The sequence below is a fragment of the Anolis sagrei genome, chromosome 2 (assembly GCF_037176765.1).
Source record: "Anolis sagrei isolate rAnoSag1 chromosome 2, rAnoSag1.mat, whole genome shotgun sequence".
NCBI lineage: Eukaryota > Metazoa > Chordata > Lepidosauria > Squamata > Dactyloidae > Anolis > Anolis sagrei.
In genome coordinates, this window is record NC_090022.1 from 61,705,446 (window position 1) to 61,728,112 (window position 22,667).

At 43.9% G+C, this 22,667-nt stretch overlaps 1 protein-coding gene across 9 annotated transcripts in view; it reads left to right on the plus strand.

Moving 5' to 3' along the window:
• Positions 1–7,089: 7,089 nt before the first annotated feature.
• The window catches only part of WNK2 (WNK lysine deficient protein kinase 2), a 153,245-nt gene continuing 137,667 nt past the window's right edge, over positions 7,090–22,667 (plus strand). For 8 of the 9 annotated variants that reach the window (XM_060766014.2, XM_060766015.2, XM_060766016.2 and 5 more), the window contains exons 1-2: positions 7,090–7,684; positions 8,992–9,966. In XM_060766014.2, coding sequence (XP_060621997.2) covers positions 9,007–9,966 — 960 coding nt within the window. In that variant the 5' untranslated portion in view covers positions 7,090–7,684; positions 8,992–9,006. Of the gene's footprint in view, positions 7,685–8,104; positions 8,167–8,991; positions 9,967–22,667 lie in introns of those variants that run through there. The other variant, XM_060766012.2, reaches the window with a different exon arrangement.

The window sequence follows — 22,667 nt, forward strand, 5'->3', positions numbered from 1 at the left end:
CCAACTTTTAAAAACTTTGTTTGTGTTTCTAAATCCATTTTAACTGTACCCTAAACTCGCTTCTGACTCAATAAATGAATACATGTAGATGGAATCAAAGTCTGAACATGGAATTAATTTGTTTCATATACACCTTATATACACAGCATTAAGGTAATTTCATACAGTTCTTAATATATATATATGTATGAAACTTTATGTATGGGTCATATTATTTATTTATTTATTTATTTATTATTTGCACTTGTTAACCGCCACTCTCAGCCCGGGGGCGACTCGTGGCGGTGTACAGAACATAGAAAAGACAACAATTTACATTAGATCAAGACCATAACACAACATCTAAAAATCCGCTTCGTCTAGTTTGGGTCATAATCAATCTCATAGTCGTAGTCCATTCCGGTGGTCATTCCAAAAAACATAGCACTTAGTTGAAGGCCTTTTCGAAGAGCCAAGTTTTCAGGCCCTTGCGGAAGGCCATGAGGGAAGGCGCCTGTCTGATTTCAGCAGGGAGGGAGTTCCATAGCCGGGGGGCTACCACCGAGAAGGCCCGCTCTCTCGTCCCTGCCAGGCGTGCCTGTGAGGCAGGCGGGACCGAGAGAAGGGCCTCCCCAGATGATCTCAAGGTCCTCGTGGGCTCGTAGGTCGAGATGCGGTTCGCAAGGTATTTTGGGCCGGAACCGTTTAGGGCTTTGTAGGATAACACCAGCACCTTAAATTGGGCCCGGTAGCAAATCGGCAGCCAGTGGAGCTGGGACAGCAGGGGCGTTGTGTGCTCCCTGCGTCCCGCTCCGGTTAACAACATGGCTGCTGCGCGCTGGACTAGCTGGAGCTTCCGGGCCGTCTTCAAGGGCAGCCCCACGTAGAGAGCGTTGCAGTAGTCGAGGCGGGATGTGACCAAAGCATGTACCACCGTGGCCAAGTCAGACTTCCCAAGATACGGGCGCAGCTGGCGCACGAGCCGAAGCTGTGCAAATGCTCCCCTGGTCACCGCTGAAACCTGGGGATCCAGGCTCAACGATGAGTCCAGGGTCACACCCAAGCTGCGAACCTGCGCCTTCAAGGGGAGTGCGACCCCGTCCAGCACAGGCTGTAACCCTATACCCTGCTCGGCCTTGCGACTGACCAGGAGTACCTCTGTCTTGTCTGGATTTAATTTCAGTTTGTTCGCCCTCATCCAGACCGTTACAGCGGCCAGGCACCGGTTCAGGACTTCGACAGCCTCCTTAGTAGCAGGTGGGAAGGAGTGACAGAGTTGGACGTCATCTGCGTACAGGTGACATACATCCCGGAAAACTCACAACAACCCAGAAACGAAGTTTGTTTACATTAAACCGTCAGAAAGGTGTCACTATCTTTTCCATTCATGTGGACAATTTCAGAAGGGATGCTCAACCTATATGAAACTGTATTTGATACTACATCACCATGTCCCACATCCACTGATACACACATCTCTATGATTCTCCCACTGCAATCACATATCCCTTTATTTGTTCTTCCAACACTGGCCAAGATGCAATGGTGTATTTCCATACCTAATATCAGCAGAATTGGGACTTTCCTGCAGGGGAGTGGGTGGACTACAGAAGGTAGAGTCAATTGCTGTGTCTGGGGGAAGCAACAAGTTCCAGCAGAAGTATAGCACTGCATCCCTCCCATTGTGACATCTTGTTGTGTGGATATACACACACTGACTCATTCCTTTGCTTGATATGTCAATCAGCTCCTCTCTCTGCTGCCTTTTTCTTGCTTGCAGGAGGATTGGAAGGATAGCACAATAAATGTAAAATGTCTTGATCTTATGGGATAGTCTGCCCTATTTAATACCTTTCTTTCATTCATTTTCATATTACTTCTTTTCAGAAGCTGGAAGAGGTCCTATAGATTTAAACAGGAGGTGGCCCTATTATGACTTTCCTGTTATGTTCTCATGTGACGTTCATTATGCCCTCAAGACTGTTTACACATAAAATCATTAGAATATTCACACCACTTAAAATAGCCATCTGTTTGATCTCATTTCATTCACTTTATTTTTAAAAGGAGTTTTTTTAAGTAGCCGTGGTTGCCTGGGTAATAGCTTTCTCCATTTTCAGAAAATATGTTCAGTGAGTTCTTATGTTTCAGTGCTTTTACACTGAGAATGAATTCCCTCATTGTTGCAGCACAGGATTCCAACCCTCTTTCTCTGAGCAGAATTATGAGCATTTTTCTTCTACTTCCATTTAAAAAAAAACCAGATTGGTTTGGAGAGTGCTTCCATTATCTTAAAAGAAATATCTGCCAAACAGGTAACAACTCAGCAAAATCAAATAAAAACTAATGTAAGTGTGGATCATTATGTTCTGAAATTGGACTATTAGTAGGCCATTTAATTCTGAGCATGCATGTAGTAATTTTTCCTTATCTCCTATTCTTCATTACAACCTTACAAAATAGGTATGACTGCATTTTTCAAGTGGAGAACTGGGAATTATCTTTCCCTAGCAACAGTTCTGTTAGACAATGGATGAATGAATGTGCAGGAGAAACTTCCGTCTTCCAAATTATGATCTCAACCCTTGAACAAATGACCTTCAAAAACAGTTTTCATTTTTTTGTGTCAGGAGCAACTTGAGAAACTACAAGTCGCTTCTGGTGTGAGAAAATTGGCTGTCTGCAAGGACATTGCCCAGGGGGTGCCTGGATGTTTGATGTTTTATCATCTTTGTGGGAGGCTTCTCTCATGGGGAGCTGGAGCTAACAGAGTGAGCTCAACCCGCTTTCCCCAGATTCGAACCGCTGACCTGTCACTCCGCAGTCCTGCCAGCACAAGAGTTTAAGTCAATGTGCCACTGGGGGGCTCCGATTGCAATATGAAATCACTGTAGAACAATCCATCAAGAGATTCAGGTCATAGAACCAGAGTTGGAAGGGACCAACAAGTCCAACTCCTGCTCTATGCAGGATCCCCAACTAAAGCATCCCCAGGAGGGAGCTACCAAGCCTCTGAGTATGCTTGCCATAGATACAGGTGAAACATCGGGAGGGAATGCTTCTAGAACATAGCCATATAGCCCGAAAAACCTACAACAACCCAGTGATTCCAGCCATGAAGCCTTCGACAATACATAAAACAAGCCTCTTTTTGTTTTAATATGGTTTGTGTAATTGTGCTCTATTGACTTTATGATAATTTATTTTATGATTGATTGGTTATATTGCCCATTTTGCTTTGTTTATTATTTCATGCTGTTAACTGCCCTGAGTCCCCATGGAGAGAGGCGACGGGATACAAATAAAACTTTGATTGATTGGTGTTTGATATATAACATTCAGGAAAGGAGATCCCACCACCACTGTAGACAATTGGTTCCATTGCCAAACTGCTCCTACAGCAAGGTGTTGCTTCTAATGTTCAGTCAAAATGAACTCTCTTGCAAATTAAAAAAAACATTATACCTGCTTCAACCTTGTTTAGTAACAGTCCTTGAAGAGTACAACCACGTCATCCCTCAGTCTTCTCTTCATCAAGCTGAACATGCCCAGCTCATTTAACCTTTCTTTTACCCCTTCAACCTTTCTTTCCCTCGTCCAGTAATCGTGTGTTTGTGTGTGTGGGGGGGGGGGGGGAGGACGGGGTGGCCTAAATGTAGAATTTTACATTTGTCTCTACTTAATTTCATTTTACTAATTGCTGCTCAATTTTCAATGAGGTTCTTCTGAATTCTGTTCTTATCTTTCAATGTGTAAGCTACCCCTCCCAGCTTTGTATCATGTGCAAATTTGATACAGGTCCCCACATTACATCATCTAAGTCTGTGGTTCCCAACCTTTGGTCCTCCAGGTGTTTTGGACTTCAGTTCCAAAAAATTCCAGTCAGTTTACCAGCTGTTAAGAATTGTGGGAGCTGAAGACTAAGGACCCTTCCACATAGCCATATAACCCAGAATATCAAGACCAGAAATCCCACAATACCTGCTTTGAACTGGGTTATGTGAGTCCACACTGCCATATATTCCAACTCAAAGTGGATGTGAGATTTTATTCAGCTGTGTGGAAGGGACCCAAAACACCTGGAGGACCAAAGGTTGGCAACCACTTATCTAGATCATTGGTAAAAAAAAAAAAAGTGGAAGTGTCATGGCCCTGAGATAGAGCCCAGAGGTACTCCATTTGAGATCTCCTGCCATTGATGGTGACTCTTTGGGCACAGTTTTCCAACCAACTATGGGTCCATCTGACAGTATTTCCATCTAGTTCACATTTACTCAGTTTGCTAATAAAAATACTATGGAGAACCTTATCTAGATAAATGACATCAACAGATTTCTCACCATCACCTAAATTTATGACTTGAACCCAAAAAAGATTACTTTTGGTAGGATTTGTTCTACTGATCACTGCATTGTCATCAATATATTTCCAAACATTCTTTCCAACATCTTTCCCCTTCTCGCCCATGTATATGTGAGTGTGTGTGTGTAAGGATATTTGCATACAAATTTGTATATAAAGCAGCAGAGGAATTTGATGAGATGGCATCCATGGGCCTTCCACATAACCCAGAATATCAAGGCAAACAATCCACAATATCTGCTTTGAACTGAATTATCTGATGGCTCTTCCAGACAGGCCTTATATCCCAGGATCTGATCCCAGGTTTTCTGCTTTAAACTGGATTATATGGGTCCGCACTGCCAGATAATCTGGAATAAACAGAAAACCTGGGATCAGATCCTGGGATATAGGACCTGTCCGGAAGATCCCTCAGTTCACACTGCCACATAATCCAATGTGGATTTTATAGAACTGTGTGGAAGGGGCCCCTGAAAACCTATCCTGGAATAATATTTCCCTTTAAGAAATCATAAGACTCTTTAGTGTCTGGTCCCCAGACTCCCCTTTGACATTAGACTACCATTTGAAAGGTAAGTTCATTCTGTAGCATGTGTGTATTATACATTACTTTTTTCAGCTTCACATTAACCCTTTTAAACTATGGCAGAACTAGCTGAGCTGCAGAAATGGACATTTTGTGAGTTTTTAGATTGTAACACCCTTGCCCGCTTGGGCTTCCAAATTCATATCCACTAGCTGCATTCTTCAACCAGCAGGTAGCCACCTAAAAGGTACAAGATCCCATCAGACCTTGAAAGCTAAGCAGGATCAGACCTGGATCGTATTTGAGTGGGGAGGCTGCCAATGAACAATAGGCTATATTTGAGAAGAAGGCACTGGCAAAATCACCACTGAGTATCCCATGCCTGAGAAATCCGTATGACATTTATAAGGTTCCTATAAGTCAACCTAAAGGCACATCTCCACAGAGTGCTATGACAGATGATGTAGCTCTCCTAACCTATGCAAAGGCTCATCTTGCCTGTTATGGTTGAGCGGGTGGATTCTTATGTTCGAATTTTGCCCAGGAATCATGCTATGTATTGTTCCGAATATGTTTAAAATAGCTCTGAGGCCCCTTCCACACCGCTGAATAAAATCCCACATTTTCTGCTTTCAGCTGGAATATGTGGACCAGGCATGTAGCCGGGGGGGGGGGGGGCGCTTCAGCCCCCCCCCCCAAATTCTCATGGTGGTCTGCGAGAAGGCCTTACTGGTACATTATTTAAACTGTTATGTTTATTCATATCATGATCTGGACACCATGCTCAATATATCCCATATGCATGAGGGTACTGGGGTAACGATACAAAAGGTTTGCTAGGGTAGACCCTCTTTCACTCAAACTCAGCCCCCCACAAAACAAACTCAGCCTCCCCCCCCCCAAAAAAAAACCAAAATCCTGGCTACAGGCCTGATGTGGACTCAGATAACCCAGTTCAAAGCAGATATTGTGGGATTCTCTGCCTTGATATTCTGGGTTATATGGCTGTGTGGCTGTGTGGAGTGGCCAGGCAAAAGGCGGATGGTCTCCTCAGGGATAGGGAACCCAGAAGCAGGTCTGGTGGGGGCTCTTTCCTCCTCTCTCCACAGCACAGAGAGGGGGCCCAAAGGGGCTTTCTGGAGAAATGTGGGTGCTGTCTTTCCTCCTTCCCTGTGCCTCCATCAAGGGCCTATGCATTATTCAGGCTTTGTGCAGGGGGAGCCACAACGGGGAACCTCACTTGCAAATATCCGGAGAAGCCGCAGGTGGTTTTAAAAAATTTATGAGGTGCTCCACTTCTGCGGAGGAAGGCTAATCCATAATGCTGCACCTAGTAGGGTGTGTCTACACCAGGAATGGGCCAAAACAAGATAAATGTATTGATCTCAAACTAAGCGACCTATTACAGTAAAGGAATGGGCCAACTTGGGTCCTCCAGGTGTTTTGGACTTCAACTCCCACCATTCCTAACAGCCTCAGGCCCTTTCCTTTTCCCCCTCGGCTGCTTAAGCCTGAATAATGCATAAGCCCTCGATGGAGGCACAGGGAAAGAGAGGAGGAAAGACAGCAGGCACATTTCTCCAGAAAGCCCCTTTGGGCCCTCTCTCTGTGCTGTGGAGAGAAGAAGAAAGAGCTCCCTCCAGACCCGCTTCTGGGTTCCCTATCCCTGAGGAGACTATCTGCCTTCTGTCTAGCCACTCTGGGCCCTTCCACACAGCAATATAACTCTGGTTTTACAAGATATCTAGGCTTCTTTGGTGCCTCACTAAACTACAACTCCCAGGATCCCATAGCATTGAGCCATAGCGGCTCAAACTGCATTATTTCTACAGTGTAGCTGTAGATACCCTGGAGGAGGAGGAACCCTCTGCATCCCAACCACCCCGAAGAAGTGTCCTTTCTTCCAATGCTAGCCATGGGCCCCCCTGGAGGCATGGCCTCCCTCCCTCCCTCCCGCGCGAGGGAACACATGGCCCGGCTCACGCGCGCACCGGCCCCCGCCCACGGCTGGCCCCTCGCGACCCCAAAGCACAGGCACGCGCGCACCCCTCTCGCCCCACATCACCTGCCGGGCTGGGCCTGCGGCTGCTCCGGCAAAAGGGCATGCGCAGAGCGTTGGCACGAGCTGCCCCGAGTCACATTGCGCGCTGGAAGCGAACCAAGAAGAGCCATTGCAGGGCACGGAAGACGCACACACGCGCACACGCGCGCGCGCACCCTCAGCCTCGGAAGAGAGGGAGGGAGGGAGGGAGGACCCGGTGCTGCTGCTCCCTCCATTGCCACAGAGGCTAGAGCGGGGCTCGACCCTCGCCCTGCTTCCCCGGTGACACGGGGCGGGTCTAACCGGGGGAACCAATACCCCTCCCCCCTTTTCTATTGACTGCTCCCAAAAGGCCAGCGCTCGTTCAATGGGGAGGGCAGGAGAGAGCCGCGTCCATTGACAGAAGCGCCCCCGGCCCCGAGAAGAGGAGAGAGAAGGGGGAGGGGGCGCTGAGCGGGAGGGGCGCGAGGCCGAGGTTGCCCGCTCCCCCGCGCGCGCTGGCTCGTGACGTCAGAGGAGGAGGAGGAGGAGGCGCGCTCTCCGCCTGAGGTGGACTCTCTTCTCTGCTCTTCTCAGCCGCAACGTTGGGACCCTGGTTAGAGCTGCTACTGCGGGAAGAGTCACCTGAAAGGAGACAGAGGCCGGGGCTATTGCTGTTATTGCCGCAGAGGCTTCGGCGGAGGGGCGGGGAGGCGAGAGACGGAAGAGCGGACCTTCGCTCGGGCTCTGACGGGCGATGAGGATGGGCGCGCCTCCTGCTTCTCCTCTTCCTTCGCGTAAGTCCCCCTCCTCAGCCTGGCTCTCCATTGTGCTGCCAGGGGAGCGGCAGGTGCGGCCCTCCACGGAGAGGCACCTGGGACCCGGGAGGGGGGCTGCTCCTGCTCCGTTAGCAGAAGCCCCGCTCGCCCTTCCCCAGCCTCCCCCTCCCCCTTTGGGACATTTACTTGGCGACCGCCGCCCCCTTCTCCTCCTCTCCCCCCCCCCCCCTCCTCCCTCAGCCAGGCTTTGATGCGGAAGATGCCTTTCCCGGAGGGAGGGGGAAAGTGAAATCAACCCCCCCCCCCCGTTTAAAAGCCTCTCCGTGATGGAGACTGGGGGGGGGGGCGGGGGGGAGGAGGAGCGGGATTAGCCAGATCCGCCTTGGGTCCACCAGACCCGCCCTCCCCTTTTTTTCCAGCCTCAATATGGCTTGCCACTGAGGAGCTGCACCACTAGCACTGAGGCGGGCGAAAGGGAGGCGGAGGAGCCCCGAAGTGGGGTGAGATTTGCTTGGGAGGGGTGTGCGTGTGAGTGTGTGGAAGCATTGGGGGAAGGAGAAAAGACAAGAGGAAAGGCGAAGGCTTTCATGGCCGGAATCACTGGGTTGCTGTTTTCCGGGCTGTCTGGCCATGTTCCAGAAGCATTTTCTCCTGACATTTCGCCCACAACTATGCCAGGTGTCCTCTGAGATTTTGAGGTCTGTTGGAAACTGAGGTTTAGATATCTGTGGAAGATCCAGGCTGGGAGAAAGTACTCTTCTCTGTTGGAGGCAAGTGTGAACGCTGCAGTTGATCACTTTGATTAGCCTTGCAGCTTAAAGGCCTGGCTGGTTCCTGCCTGGGGGAGTCCTTGGTTGGGAGGTGTTGTCAGGAGCATCCCGGCTGGGCAGCGAGAGGCGAGGGACTTCAGGCGAGAGAATCGCCGAGGGGGGCGGGGATGCTGCCTGTGTGTCGGGTGGGAGGGTGGGGGTGGGGGTGGGGGATTTCTCTCGTGGAAAGGGCCTGGCAGAGGGCGCTGTCCGAGGGGGTTGTGGCCGGACTCGGATGCAGACTGACAGAGCAGGAATAAAGGCAGGAAGAGCGGGCTCCTCCGTGGGTTGGGGCTGCTTTTGCGGGAGGGAGCCTGCAGTCACCCCCCCCCCCCAAAACCCGGCGATCTTGAGGCTTCCCTTTCCCCTCCGCTGATTCCCCTCCCTCAAAATGAAGGGGGCGGAGCGGTGAGGTCCCCATTCGCCTTCTTCCTTCCCTTCCTTCCTTCCGGCAGGTGGAGTTCACCTGCTCTCTTTCCCCACCTGCTTTCCTCTGCTTCTCTCTCCCCGCTGCAGGCGCCCGGCCTGAGGATGCGCCGTGATGAGTCGTCGCACAAGGCGGGGGCTCGCTTGGCGTCGGCGGCCAAGGCCAGGCAGGAAGACCCCGCTGTGATGGAGGCCAGGACGGCGGCACCGCCGAGGGGCAAGGGCGGAGGCGGAGGCGGCAGCGGCGGGGGAGACTGCCCTCCTCCTCCTCCTGCTTCTGCAGCGTCTGCTTGTGGCCCTGCTTCTCCTGCGGGCGGGAAGGGCCTGAATCTGGACGGCACCCACCCCGCCGCCATGCCGAGGGGGCCCCGAGCCGCTCCCCCGGGCCCGAGTTTCCCCGCGCGGCCGCCCTACGCCAAGGACCCCCGCACCGTCCACCAGCGCTTCCTGAGGCGCAGCGTGGTGGACTCGGACCAAGAGGAGCCCGCCTTCGAGGCCGCCGAGCCGCCCCCGCCGCCGCCCGCCCAGAAGAAGATCCTCCTCATCTCCAAGACCCGGAGGATCATCGCGGCGGAGCGGGCCAAGGCGGCGCAGAGGCCGCGGACGGAGGAGGAGAAGGAGAAGGAGAAAGAGGCCACCCTTGCCCTCGCTCCCAAGGCGGACGGCTCAGCGGGGGACCTCCAGCACCGCCTCTTGCCCGCGGGAGCCAAGGAGCAGAAGGAGGAGGAGGAAGAGAAGGAGAAGGAGCGCACCGCCGGGGAAGAGGCGGCGGCAGCAGCAGCAGCAGCATCAGCCGCGGCGGAGAAGGGCGAGGAAGAAGGGGGCGATGCCGAGAGGAAGGAGCCGCCCGAAGCCGCCAAGGACCCCAACAAGGCCAAGCGGGAGGAGGCCGCCGCCGCCGCCGCCGAGGAGGAGGAGGAAGAGGCCGACATGAAGGCCGTCGCCACCTCCCCCGACGGCAGGTTCCTCAAGTTCGACATCGAGCTGGGCCGAGGGTCTTTCAAAACCGTCTACAAGGGCCTCGACACCGAGACCTGGGTGGAAGTGGCCTGGTGCGAGCTCCAGGTAAGGAAGCCGGCCGCGCCTTCCCCAGGGTTGAAACGGGGTCGCCGCCGCGCCGCTGAGGACAAAGTGCGCGCGTGTGATCCCGCAAAGCCTCTCGGGCGAGCTTATCTGCCTCCCCGGGGCTAACTATAGCTCCCTCGGCCTTTGCATTCATTGGCCCGGCCCTGCGCTGTGTGCCATGCATACACACCTCTGAGAGCTGTTCAGCGGTGGAACTCTCTGCCCCGGGGTGTGGTGGAGGCTCTTTCTTTGGAGGCATTTAAGCAGAGGCTGAGGGCCATCTGTCAGGGGTGCTTTGAATGCGATTTTCCTGCTTCTTGGCAGGGGGTTGGACTGGATGGCCCACGAGATCTCTTCTATGACTCTTCTGGGGGTTCACCACCTCAAGTCCTCCTGGGTTTTTCACTGACATGGTTCAGTGCTGTGGAATCATGAGAATTGTAGTTTTACAAGGTTTTTTTTTTTTTTAGCCTTCTGTACAACGAGTGCTTGTTTGCTTTTGGAAATCAACTGTGCAGGCTTTACAAATGTCAGAAGGGACTTCTGAAGGATTAGGTTATGTTCACACCTATGAAACAGGCTTAGCCTGTGCTTCTAGCAGCCCTTATGGGAGAAATGGAGCAGTGAATCAGAGCACAAACTTTGTGTTTGTTTTGGAGTTCTGTCTTTCAATGCCAACACTATAGTACAGACATGGGCCAACTTGGGTCCGCCAGGTGTTTTGGACTCAACTCCCACCATTCCTCACAGCTTCAGGTCCCTTCCCTTTTCTCCTTCAGCCACTTAAGCACGCTGAAGGGGAAAAGGAAAGGACTCAAGGCTGCTAGGAATGGTGGGAGTTGGAGTCCAAAACACCTGGAGGGCTCAAGTTGGCCCATGCCTGTACTATAGTATATTGCTTTCTTCATTTTGGATCAGCACATTTCTCTTGTTTTCATTGGCAGGCTGTTTGAGTTATAGGAAATGCCACACACATGCAACTATTTTCGCAAAAATAAATCCCACTGACATCTTCAGACCTTCATTGGCCAGGGCAGTCCTGCATTTACTCATTAATCAATCCCATGTTGTCGAGTGGTGGTTTATCCAAAGTACATTCTTCTATCATTGCAAATGGTGGAGAATAAGCCCCGTTGAATATTTGTTGGTGGGAAGCATGATATGATAGAATTGCAATGTTAACATAGGCCCCCTTCTACACTCCATCTAATCTGGATTTTGCATTGTTGAAGGCTTTCGTGGCTGGAATCACTGGTAGGTTTTTCAGGCTATATGATCTCACAACCTCTGAGGATGCTTGCTGTAGATGCAGGCGAAACATCAGGAGAGAATGCTTCTAAAACATAGCCCGAAAAACCTACAATAACCCAACTGCAGCTCTTAGAAATGTGGATGAAACTCAAAAGTTTTCTGCGGAAATAGACTTAAATCTACCAAAGCTAAGTTTGTTCTCCTAGGCCTCTTCCAGACAGGCCCTATATCCCAGGATCTGATCTCAGTTTTCTGCTTTAAACTGGGTTATATTAGTCTGCACTGCCGGATAATCTGGGATAAACAGAAAACCTGGGATCAGATCCTTGGATATAGGGCCTGTCTGGAAGGGCCCCTAGTCTCAAAGGTGCTATTTATTTATTTATTTGCGACATTTATATTCAGCCCTTCTCACCCTGAAGGGGACTCAGAGCGGCTTACAAGATATAGATAGATAGATAGATAGATAGATAGATAGATAGATAGAAATATAGACATAGATATATACACACACATACATACACACATACATACATACAATACATTATACCATTAGCACAGTACAATCAATTTGCATACTGTTATTCCAGATCAACATGATTTTGTTTTTATGTTGCATTCAGCTAAACATGAACTGATTTAATTTAAAGTCCCCCCACTTTAAAAATAGAAAGGAAGCAAAATAAGGTTTTATTTTTTTTTCACATATGAAGGATTTGGAGTTTAAGATTTTTAGTCTCTGACAAGCCTACCCCAATATGATAGTGTTTTGTGTTGTTTTGTTTACAGAATAGCAAAGCTGTAGAGACTTTGTTAACAGTCATTGCCTTTGTCAGTAGTCATTGGCTTAATCATATGATAAGGTTCTAGACCAATGTTGGCTGCATCTGTAGATTTAATCCAGTTTCATACCACTTTGACCGACATGGTTCAGTGCCGTGAAATTATGAGAATTGTAGTTTTACAAGTTTTTTTAGCCTTCTGTGCCAAAGAGCTTCACCAAACTTCTTTTAAACTATTGCTATTCACTACAGATTTGTTTCTTCTTTACTATACACTGAAATGAAAAAAACAGATGCTGTGAACATTTCAGCTCACTTGGTTTTTCCTTGTTTATTTTTGTTGCATATTATATTTAGGACATGTGTTATATTTAGCTGTGAGTGTAGGAACTGGTTATGCCTTTTTTCCCTTTTGATCTATGAAGCCAGCATTTTTATTCTTTTTTTAATGCAAAATCCAGCCTCATGATGTCTGGGAACGGGAGTTAATGAATAGGATGGAATAGATACTTCAAATCCTGCATCAATTCCTCTGCAAACTTAGCAGTCAGCAAATGATGCATACTTTTCATTCCACTGTGATACAGTGATGACTAGATGCATATCTTTCTCATCACTTTCTCATCCCATGCAGTCCTTTCTGATTTATCATGGAGCAGCCTGACAATATTAAATAATACATTTTTATATTGGAGAGACAGTTCTGCAATATCAGAATGGTTATTTAAAAGGGGGGATGGGGATGGTGGTAGCTTAGGCCTCAATTAGTTTCCGGGGATCAAATTTAAATTGAGCCAAAAGAGTGTTGTGCTGTGTCACTGAAATTGTGTAAGTTAAAAGATGCATTAAAGAGTTTGTGAAACTAAAGTCTCTCAACAGAATTAGCACATGAAGTAGTAATATAAGTAGATCCCTTCACAGGAAGAAAGCTACTTTAATTTATTCTTAGCATTTCTATCCTGTTTCTCAATCAACATCAAAATGACATTCTTAATGTATTCTTGGATAATGCTTCAGAAATGTAATGGTGATAGTATGAGGAAATGCTTGCATAATTCATTTTAGCAAGTAAGCATTCCACATATTAATCTGATTGCTTTAATGTCACGTAGCTGTAGTTGAAAAACTGTTATGTTCGCTTTATAATTTTTCTTATTTAAAACAAGATTGATGTGGTTTTTAGCCAAAATCCAGTAGTGGACTTCTGAATCCCATTTCTTTTTCTGAAGTCAGCAGTAACTTCATGCATCTCACAGTTCTGATGAGCAGGCCATTTTGCTGCAGCAGGTTGGGGCATGATAATAATAATAATTAATATTTACTGGAGTGCTTTTTTGTGTCAGAAGCAACTTGACAAACTGCAAGTCATTTCTTGTGTGAGAGAATTGGCCGTCTGCAAGACATTGCCCAGGGGACGCCTGGATGATTTATGTTTTACCATCATGTCCCTACTGGAGTGCTGCTTCACAAGGAAAAACTACCCATGTTCCTTTGGCATTGGATTCCAATGTAAATAGTCATTGCTTGTTTTCCCTTTGTTTTCAAGCACTTAAATCTACTGCCAGTCAGTTGTATTGGCTAAACTAGTACTATTAGTTGATAGAAGTATCCATTACTTTTCATTAGGACACTCTGATAACAAACTGCAAGGATCTCCATCCTTTTTATCAAGGTGAGAATTTTCCACCTAGTTTTGGTAAATGAAGGAACTCCTTGTTGGTTATCTTTGGGTAACCCTGTTTACCTGTAATTATGAACTGGTCCCAATGATGCCGTGGGATGTAGATTAGTACCAGTGCTCCCAGGGGACTCTCACAAAACTGATGTTTCCCCCCCCCCCCCCATGCTGCATTTATCCTGCCTGTCTGATAAGCCAAAACAGTATACAAAAAGTATATTTGTTCTGATAGATAATTATTTCTTCCTGCCGTGATTGCTTTTAGCAACTAAGCAAATACCTGGAATGACTTGCTTCAAAACAAATTTCTTCATTGGTTAGTCCCAAATTTGTAAACTGCAGACTCATGGTCTGATGAGTTTAGGCTGCCTGCATAAAATTTTGCCCTCAAAGGAGGGTTTTAAATGTGTGTTTGTGTGCATCGGAAGGAATATTAATAAAAATATTTTTCATATTAAGCTGTTCTTACAGTAAACCTTAGTCCAATATTTTTCTGGTTTCATCAGAAAGTGATGCTTAAATACAATTTAGTGCCATGGATAAGATTCTAGGGGTTAGCTTTGTATTCTCTTCTTTTCCAACATGGCTGTGAAGATCAGTTTCGAAAAAAATTGGATTTTTTAAAAAAATAATTGTGATTAGTTTTAGTGTCTTATCTGAACAAGCCAGGATTGTCATTCCTAACCTTACCAAGAGATGCTAGGAATAAGTAAAGCCGTGGTATGAAGTTGGAGAATGAGAAAAGTCTGCATTAGCCTATACGTATTCCATGAATACCAGACTATGGTTTAGCATGAATTATTTTCAGGAATTTTCTCCTGTAACTCCACAGTAAGCTAAATCCAAAAACAGATTAGAGAAGTGACAGTTACTTTATAGGGTTTTTTTTTAATAATTTGGATGCTTCTTTTCTGAATTACCCAGTAATGTTTTATATATTTACTTCAAAAATACAAATATTCATAACTTTCATAATTCAGTAAAGTCAATAGTATCCTGCATACCTACTCTGTTGAACAACATTATTAACTTTAATTATTCAATGTATTTTTGAAGACATCCTACAAAGTTAAATTCACCACCTTTCATCTGAGTCTACTCTCCTGTGGAGTTCTTAAAGAAGTGAACTCACAGTGATCAGTCCTGGAAACTTTATTTGGTCCTCAGATTCCTTACATTATTATTGTAAAAGAAGGTGATCAGACTTTTACAGGTGAGAACATTCTTGATAATGAGCAAAAGTTGTTTTGAAGTTAGAAACCATCACATTCTGTTTCCCACCACCTTAACTCAATGCCAAAGAGCTTGTAGGAAAAACAGGATTTGTTTCTCTTCCTAGCACTAAATAATAAATGCATGTGATTGTTTACAATATAAAAAATAGCCTGGAGAAGAGGAATTATCTCTTACTGATTTAAAGGGAAAGTTTGTGGGATAGTGGCCACTTGGCAACCACATCTGTGGATTTCTGTGGATCCCAGAAACATGCGGCACTCTCCATAGAACTGCTATTTGACTTCAGGTTGAAAGGGATGATATGATGTCATTGGTTTTGTCCATATTGTTTTATTATGCATAGGCTATAGGAGGATGAGTTTAAAGATCCTGTAGAGCAGTGTTTCCAAGATAGGAAACAATGCAATCCTATTTGTGTGTGTGTCTGTGTGTGTTCATGCACACAATGCATATGGCTAGTAATAAAGAATTTGTATAAAAACTTTGTTTTTTTGCAGAGTCAAGTAAAATATTTTAATGTTCCTGAAAAAACTTATGTCTGAATTAGTGATTTAGATTTGTCAGCTCATGAAATCTATTTGAAAAAACAACAGAACTGTGATGAGTATGTATCTTGGCTTGAACTTGTCATTTCAAGATATAGTCTCCAACTACAGTATTTATTTAATATAAGAAAATAACTAGCAACCTCTGTTTATGTGGAATTTTATGTATCATCAGGTTACATAATCAAAAGGTCATGTTCTTCTGAATAACACAGAATTGTCCTCTTTCTTTTGCTGGCATTTCTATCATCTTTATTTAGAATAGTTGGAACATTTCTGTGTATATCTTGAAAATTGTTTTAGATCTTTCTCAGTAAATGAATGTTCTCCATTGTGTGTGTGTGTGTGTGTGCATGGATAATAGACTCATGGTGACTTCTTTTCTGTTATATATAGAAAGTGATGACATATAAGACTATGCAGACAGTACCAAAAAAATCAGTTTGTGTTGTTGTCCTGAAAGTTACTTTTTCATAATATGATATTGGAATACTAAAAAGAGTGGGATACAAGATAACAAATAATAATGATTCCATTGGCTTAAATTCAGTTCCTAGTCTCAACAAGAGTTGACCCATTCAGTCAGTGGGAACTTGGTAAATTAACACTTACGTAAGTTCCATTGATTTAATTGTTCTGCTCCAGTAGGGACTGAGAATTGGATTTAGGCCTAAGGTTGCAGTTTTGTTGTCCGTTGAAGAGAGTATCCCAGAGGGCATAGGAGAGATGCTCCAAGGCTGGGAAGAAAAGTTGTATTTTTGTGAGCCTTCATTGTGAAATCACAGAAAACTCCTTGACACAGAAAAGCTCTGGAGGAAATTAATAGGCATATCTGTATGATGAAGGACACAGAAAGAAGTTTTGTGCCTCAAGGTATGCATATAGGCTGCTTTGAGTTCCAAGCAAGGCGGTACCTCATCTTTACACTGTAGGATGGCAACCTAAGACCACACAGATCATTCAGATGTCTGACACATAACAAATAAACATGATGGCTGGTTTCTTATTTTGTTGCTGCTGTTGTTTTGTGGAATCTGGACCTGAGTGATACAAAGTGTTGCATAACCCCAAGGACACGAAGAACATGTAGTGTAGTCCTGAAGCCATAATATGTGCAAATGAAAATATTTCAATCATTTGTCATGAAGATGTTGCTATAGAAAGATACTTTCATGAGGGTGAAGAAAATGACATTGACAATGTCATGAATTACTAATCTTCTTCCTTATTGTTGTACATCTCACTTGGGCACTCAGTTGTAGCTTTTCTTTGGCGTGCTTGTGGTCTCTCATATTCCATCCAGGATCTTATGGGTTACTCAGAAGATGACCAACTGGGCTGCAATTTGGCAGATAAGAATTAGAGGGCATACCACACACTGCTTGTTCATGAATAGTAAACTAGTTTGTGCAACCTATTTGCTGTAACCCTCTCTGCTTACAAGAGTGGCTGAAGTCACCAGAAATTAAACATACTTTTTGGTGGTATTACGAACCAGCATTTCCATTTCCTTCCTTTTTTAGATGGGAGCCAAGACATGTAGCAAACTATGTAAAATCCAATCATTTGTATGTATGTTTTAAAAAAAATCTGAAATTAGTTAGATTTGCTTCCTAGTATGGAAGAGTTGGAATACCATTTCACCAAGCTCATTGGAACTGACAAATGTATTATTTTATATTTACTACAAACAGTTGCAAATGTAAACTAGACATAAATCCAACTAAATTTTGGGGGTAAAGGAATTTAAGAGTAGACAAAAATAGGTATGCATTAGCTCATAGTTCCATGCTATTAAAGTTTGCTTATACAAACTACTTGTTATGATTTGTAAGTCTTGTGATTTACTAAGTCCCTCTCCTCAATTGGAAGCTTTAAAAATAATTTCAACTGAGCAATCAGAATAGTTCAAGTTCATTTCATCAATGAAGGGTTTTGTAGCAGAGTGAGAGCATTATGTGATCCATTTAAACATTTATGTAAACAGTTATCTGTGTAGCAGTGCATGTGTTGATCACATGGAGTTGGAAAAAGACTATTTCAGGGTTGAGGCTCAGGTATTATAATTTTTTCCAGGTTGGAGGGAGAAAAAGGGAGACACAGAAAGCAGAATGTCTTAGATGTCATAAATGAAGAAAGCACTATAGCAAGAGATTTGGGGGTGCAATTTTCTCTGTTTTCCTCCACCATCACTCTGCAGCCACCTGTAGAAACCAGAACATTATCAAACTCTCCAAAGTAGTATAGAAGGTATAGAAGAGAGTGAAAAGATGGAAAAGATTCATGTCATGCCTTTTGTTGTCCAGCAGCATGATAATTCTGCTTACTTGCTCGTCTGGAGATTCCAAAAGATTGTGACATCTAGTTGGTTCACCATACCCATGGATTCAACCATTTATGGATTCAATCATCCATGGCTTAGATGTCATAAATGGCAAAATCAAGCTTTGCTTTTTGTATTATATATATATATATATATATATATATATATATATATACAAAAAGCAAAGCTTGATTTTGCCATTTTATATAAGAGACACCATTTTACTACACCATTGTATATAATGGGACTTGATGATAAATAATTTTGATATTTAACACCAGTGGATACCAAAATCCCACTGTATATACCCATTTGTGTTGACACTGCTAGTGAGGCTCTTAAATCAATAAGGGTTGGTTTTTTTTTAGACCAGATGTTCATTTTGAACAAGTATCTTCAATTTTTAAAATTGTTGTTGGTCCTATGGTCTAGGTCTCACTGCAACCATGTTAAAAACTTAGCAGTACTCTAAAATAACAATTTAAGTCATTTCCATGAGCACAATAACCTTAAAATGCAAATCGTAAAAGTTGAACCATCAAAAAACTATTAAACATCTTTATCAGTGTCCATTGATTTACTCTTTAGCAGGGGAAATCAAATGTTGACTTTGTAGTCCATAAACAAACAAACAAATTCTATATTCAAAATTGCTCCTATAGGAGATAATTGAAGAAAGTACAGAAATTCTGAAATTCCGCAGTGGTCGTTACTTATCAGTAACAAGGAATTAAGTAGGTCATTACTTCTACTCTAATATATTAACTCTATCAGCACCAAGTGCCTTGTATTCAGAAGAAGATTATGACACAATACCAAGCTTACCTCTTACTGACCTACTAACTAAAACCACTTCTGGAGTTCATAATTTAATACAATCTTTATGTTAAGAAAGTTAGGGTAGGAATTGTATGACCCTCCAGATGTGTCTGAACTGCAGCCCTGGTCCAACATCTAAAGTATTATATAGTTCATATTCCTGATATAAGACTAGAGATAAACTTTTTGAAGTGTAACTAAGAATTAAAGGAAATACATGAAACATTCCAGGTTGATCCCCTGTGGCTACAGTACCAATTGAAGTTGTTTTGCCATTCAAGGGGGAAAACAGAATTCTTCTTGTTTTTAGGTTGGGTTTGGCTTGATAACCTGCGATTAAAGCATCTATTAAGCAGGTACAGGAGTTATTTACAATTACATTACGCACAATCCTATTAGGAAAAAGTTGATATTGTGATCTTGTTTTCTAAAACCTGTTCGGCATTAGCTTAAACCTCTTATGGAATTAGTTTACTTTGACAAAAGAGTTGGTTTGTTTCATTATTTTAAGGCTTATGTAACCAAACTAACTTTAAGTATGTATGACTTTCCATCAAATAATGCATTCAGGCAAGAATAATTATAGGTGAACCATAAGCAGAGTGTATGATCTATGAATGTGAGAGCTGGATCATAAGAAAGGCTAAACAAAGAAAGAAAGACACTTTAGAACTGTGGTGTTGGAGGAAAATTCTTAGAGTACCTTGGACTGCAAGAAGATCAAGCAAGTCCATACTCCAGGAAATAAAGCTCGACTGCTCACTGGAGGGAAGGATATTAGAGGCAAAGATGAAGTACTTTGACTACACAATGAGAAGACACAAAAGCTTGGAGAAGATAATGATGCCGGGGAAAATGGAAGAAAAAAGAAAGAGGGGCAGACCAAGGGCAAGATGGATGGATGTTATCTTTGAAGTGACTGGCTTGATCTTGAAGGAGCTGGGGGTGGCGATGGCCAGCAGGGAGCTCTGGTGTGGGCTGGTCCATGAGGTCACAAAGAGTTGGAAATGACTGAACAAATAAACAACAAAAATGATATTTGATTCAGTTCTTACCATCGCCATGAAATCCTTGGGTGATTTTTTAACTCCTATTGTTGCAAAAACAGCAGATTGGCTAGTGGAATATAGCTTCAGATAACTCTTTGGTTGTGTGTTTTCCAAACACTGGCTTTCCAAACAATGGACTCATCCGGGATCAGGATTAAGACATTTTACTTAGCTCAAGCAAGCAAACTCATTGTCATATTAGCTCACAGCAGGGCCAGCAGAATATATGCTGCTGCTTGAACCAGAGTCAAAAATAGCAACCTTTTCCCATTCTGAGGCCAACAATTTAAAGGTGCACATTTTCAGACACCAGTTTTTGCCTTTAGCTCTGTTACCAATTTATATCACCTAAAGCAGTCCCCCTTAGCTCTGGTAGAGCTAAGTCTCATATACAGCATAGATGTGTTCACGTTTCTTGCTTCCATGAAACATTGCACCAAAATGGTAACAACATTGAACATGCTTATTTATAGCAAATTAGATTTTTGAGGTATATTTTAAATGCACTTTCACTGATGGAAAATATACATATAATTACATACAACTACATAATTTTACAGTTTAAGCGTAATATGTTTCCAAGCTTAAATGATATGATATATGATAGACCCCCCCCAGGTGACGCAGTGGGTTAAACTACTGAGCTGCTGACCTTGCTGACCAAAAGGTTGGTCGTTCGAATCTGGGGAGTGGAGTGAGCTCACGCTGTAAGTCCCTGTTTCTGCCAAAAACATGCAAATGTGAATAGATCAATAGGTACTGCTTCTGCGGGAAGGTAGCAGTGCAGTCATGCAGTCATGCTGGCCACATGGCCTTGGAGGCATCTACGGACAACGCTGGCTCTTCAGCTTAGAAATGGAGAAGAGTACCACCACCCCCAGAGTCGGACATGACTAGACTTAATGTCAAGGGGAAACCTTTATCTTTTATATGATAGACTTTAACATTTGTGCTTAGTTTGGCTGGGACTGTGATTGTGTGACTGAGACAGCAATTTTGACAGAGAAAATAGTTTTCATCAAGTCATTTCTTGTGCTTTTCCTGTCCCCAGTAATGTTTCACAAACAGTATATGTATAAAACTGCAGAATCTCATCTAGGAACCTTGGCTATTCCAAAACCCAGCATCTGTCTTGAAATACTTGAAATTCTGGTGCAGCTCTTTCATTTGGAGTTTTATCTATTGCCAACCAGTTTCCCCTTTTTGGGTGTGAAGGTGCCAATTCATGCCACTCCATCACATCGACTGTGTACTTGCAAAGATGCCTAATTTTATTCACACCAAACAGAAGAATGCACACAGTGGAAGTCCAAGAATCCTGCATGCCGAGATAATGATCTTATAGAGTATAAAAGATTTGACTGACTGCTTAAATGTGTTTTTAAAAAATGCCTCTTCAAAATGGCAATTGTGGGATATTTAAGGAAATGATGTTCCCCATATATTCTTCTCCAGGTCCTAATCGTCTCCTTCAGAGGAATAGTTGCTAGAAATCATTTTCTGGTGTCATAGAATATCAGATTTTCCTGTTTGCATTCGATGTACCTTTATATCATTCATCCATTTTGAGTGATTTTGGAAAGTGTAACAGACAGCATATTTTGTATATTGAGGATCACAGCACAGCTCTGCAGTCGTATTTTTCCATTTCCTGATTTCTGTCCTCTAGATTTGTCTTCCTCTTTTATCACATTCTCTTAATTTAATTCTATCACATTTTTTTAAAACCCTGAAAATAATAAAAGTTGAGTTGGGGATCTGACTTATTAGTTCGACTTGTGCACTTTCATATTTCTCTTTTCTGTTTATTCACCTTCCACAAATTCATCATAATTCAGAAGTTACTTTGGCCTGATCTTTCATTTTAATACTTTTGTATCTCTTCTAGGTAAAACTTGCTTCTTTTTATCAAAGAGGGCAGGATCTATCCACTAGCAGAGCAAAGCAAGTGCCTCAGGCCACAAATAAAAAGAGCACCAGTGTGTCTATTTATTTAAATATTCTGTCCTTTGTTGTAGGATCCCAGGCCAGTGTACTAGTAAAACTGTATACATGATTCAAAACAATCCCAGATTTTAAATAATATTTGTACAGGATTAAAACTTGATAGCTGAAAGGCTAAAGAATTAATACCATGTGCACCAACATCTGAAAAGTAAATTAGGTGCCAAAGGATTTAGTAAAAAGACATGTTTTGACTTTGTGGTGGAAACAAATATTGGTGTCAATCAAAACTCCAAGGAGAAAACATTCCATAATTGGGGTGAAGCAATTGAGAAGGCCCTCGTCCAGGTTCTCATCTGTGTATTGACCTCACTGATGGGCAGAAAACCTCAATCTTTGGCCAGTCAAATGTAGGGAAAGGCACAAATCTAAGCCATTTAGGACTTAGGACTATCATTGTTTGCACCTTGGATTGAGATCAGAAGGTAGCCAATTCAACTCCTTTGAGACCAGCATTATGTCTTGTTTACATAGATTGCTAGTCAGCAATTTTGCTGCTGCATTTTGCACTAGATGTTGATCTCAAATCATGTTGTGTAAACTATTGATTCTGAGTCTTCTCGATAGTTCTCTAAAGATCATATTACTTCAGTCAACTGGGGAGTTACTGGTATGTGGATGACTATTTGACTAAATTATCCTCAAAAAGACCACCACTAAAAATGAGTGCCAAGAACACCAAGTCATAGAAACCACTTGGTGCTCCAGTGACACAGGTATTTCTAGGAGTGCTTGGAATCTACAAACCTGCTCTTTCCCAAAAAGTGCAAGCTCATGTCGGTTAACCAGTTCCTATATCTGGAACCACCAGTCCTTAGAGCCCCCACCTAATCAGGATTCAGTCTCAGATTATCAATCCTCATCCAGCCTATTACAGGATATAGATACTGCTCTAGCACTGTTACAATTCCAGCTGACTTCAGTAATGCATGGAAATAGATGTTGGTACCATCAAGATACTGATGGCACCACACCTCAAATCCCCTTGCTCCTTTTGAACCCACTTGCTCCTTT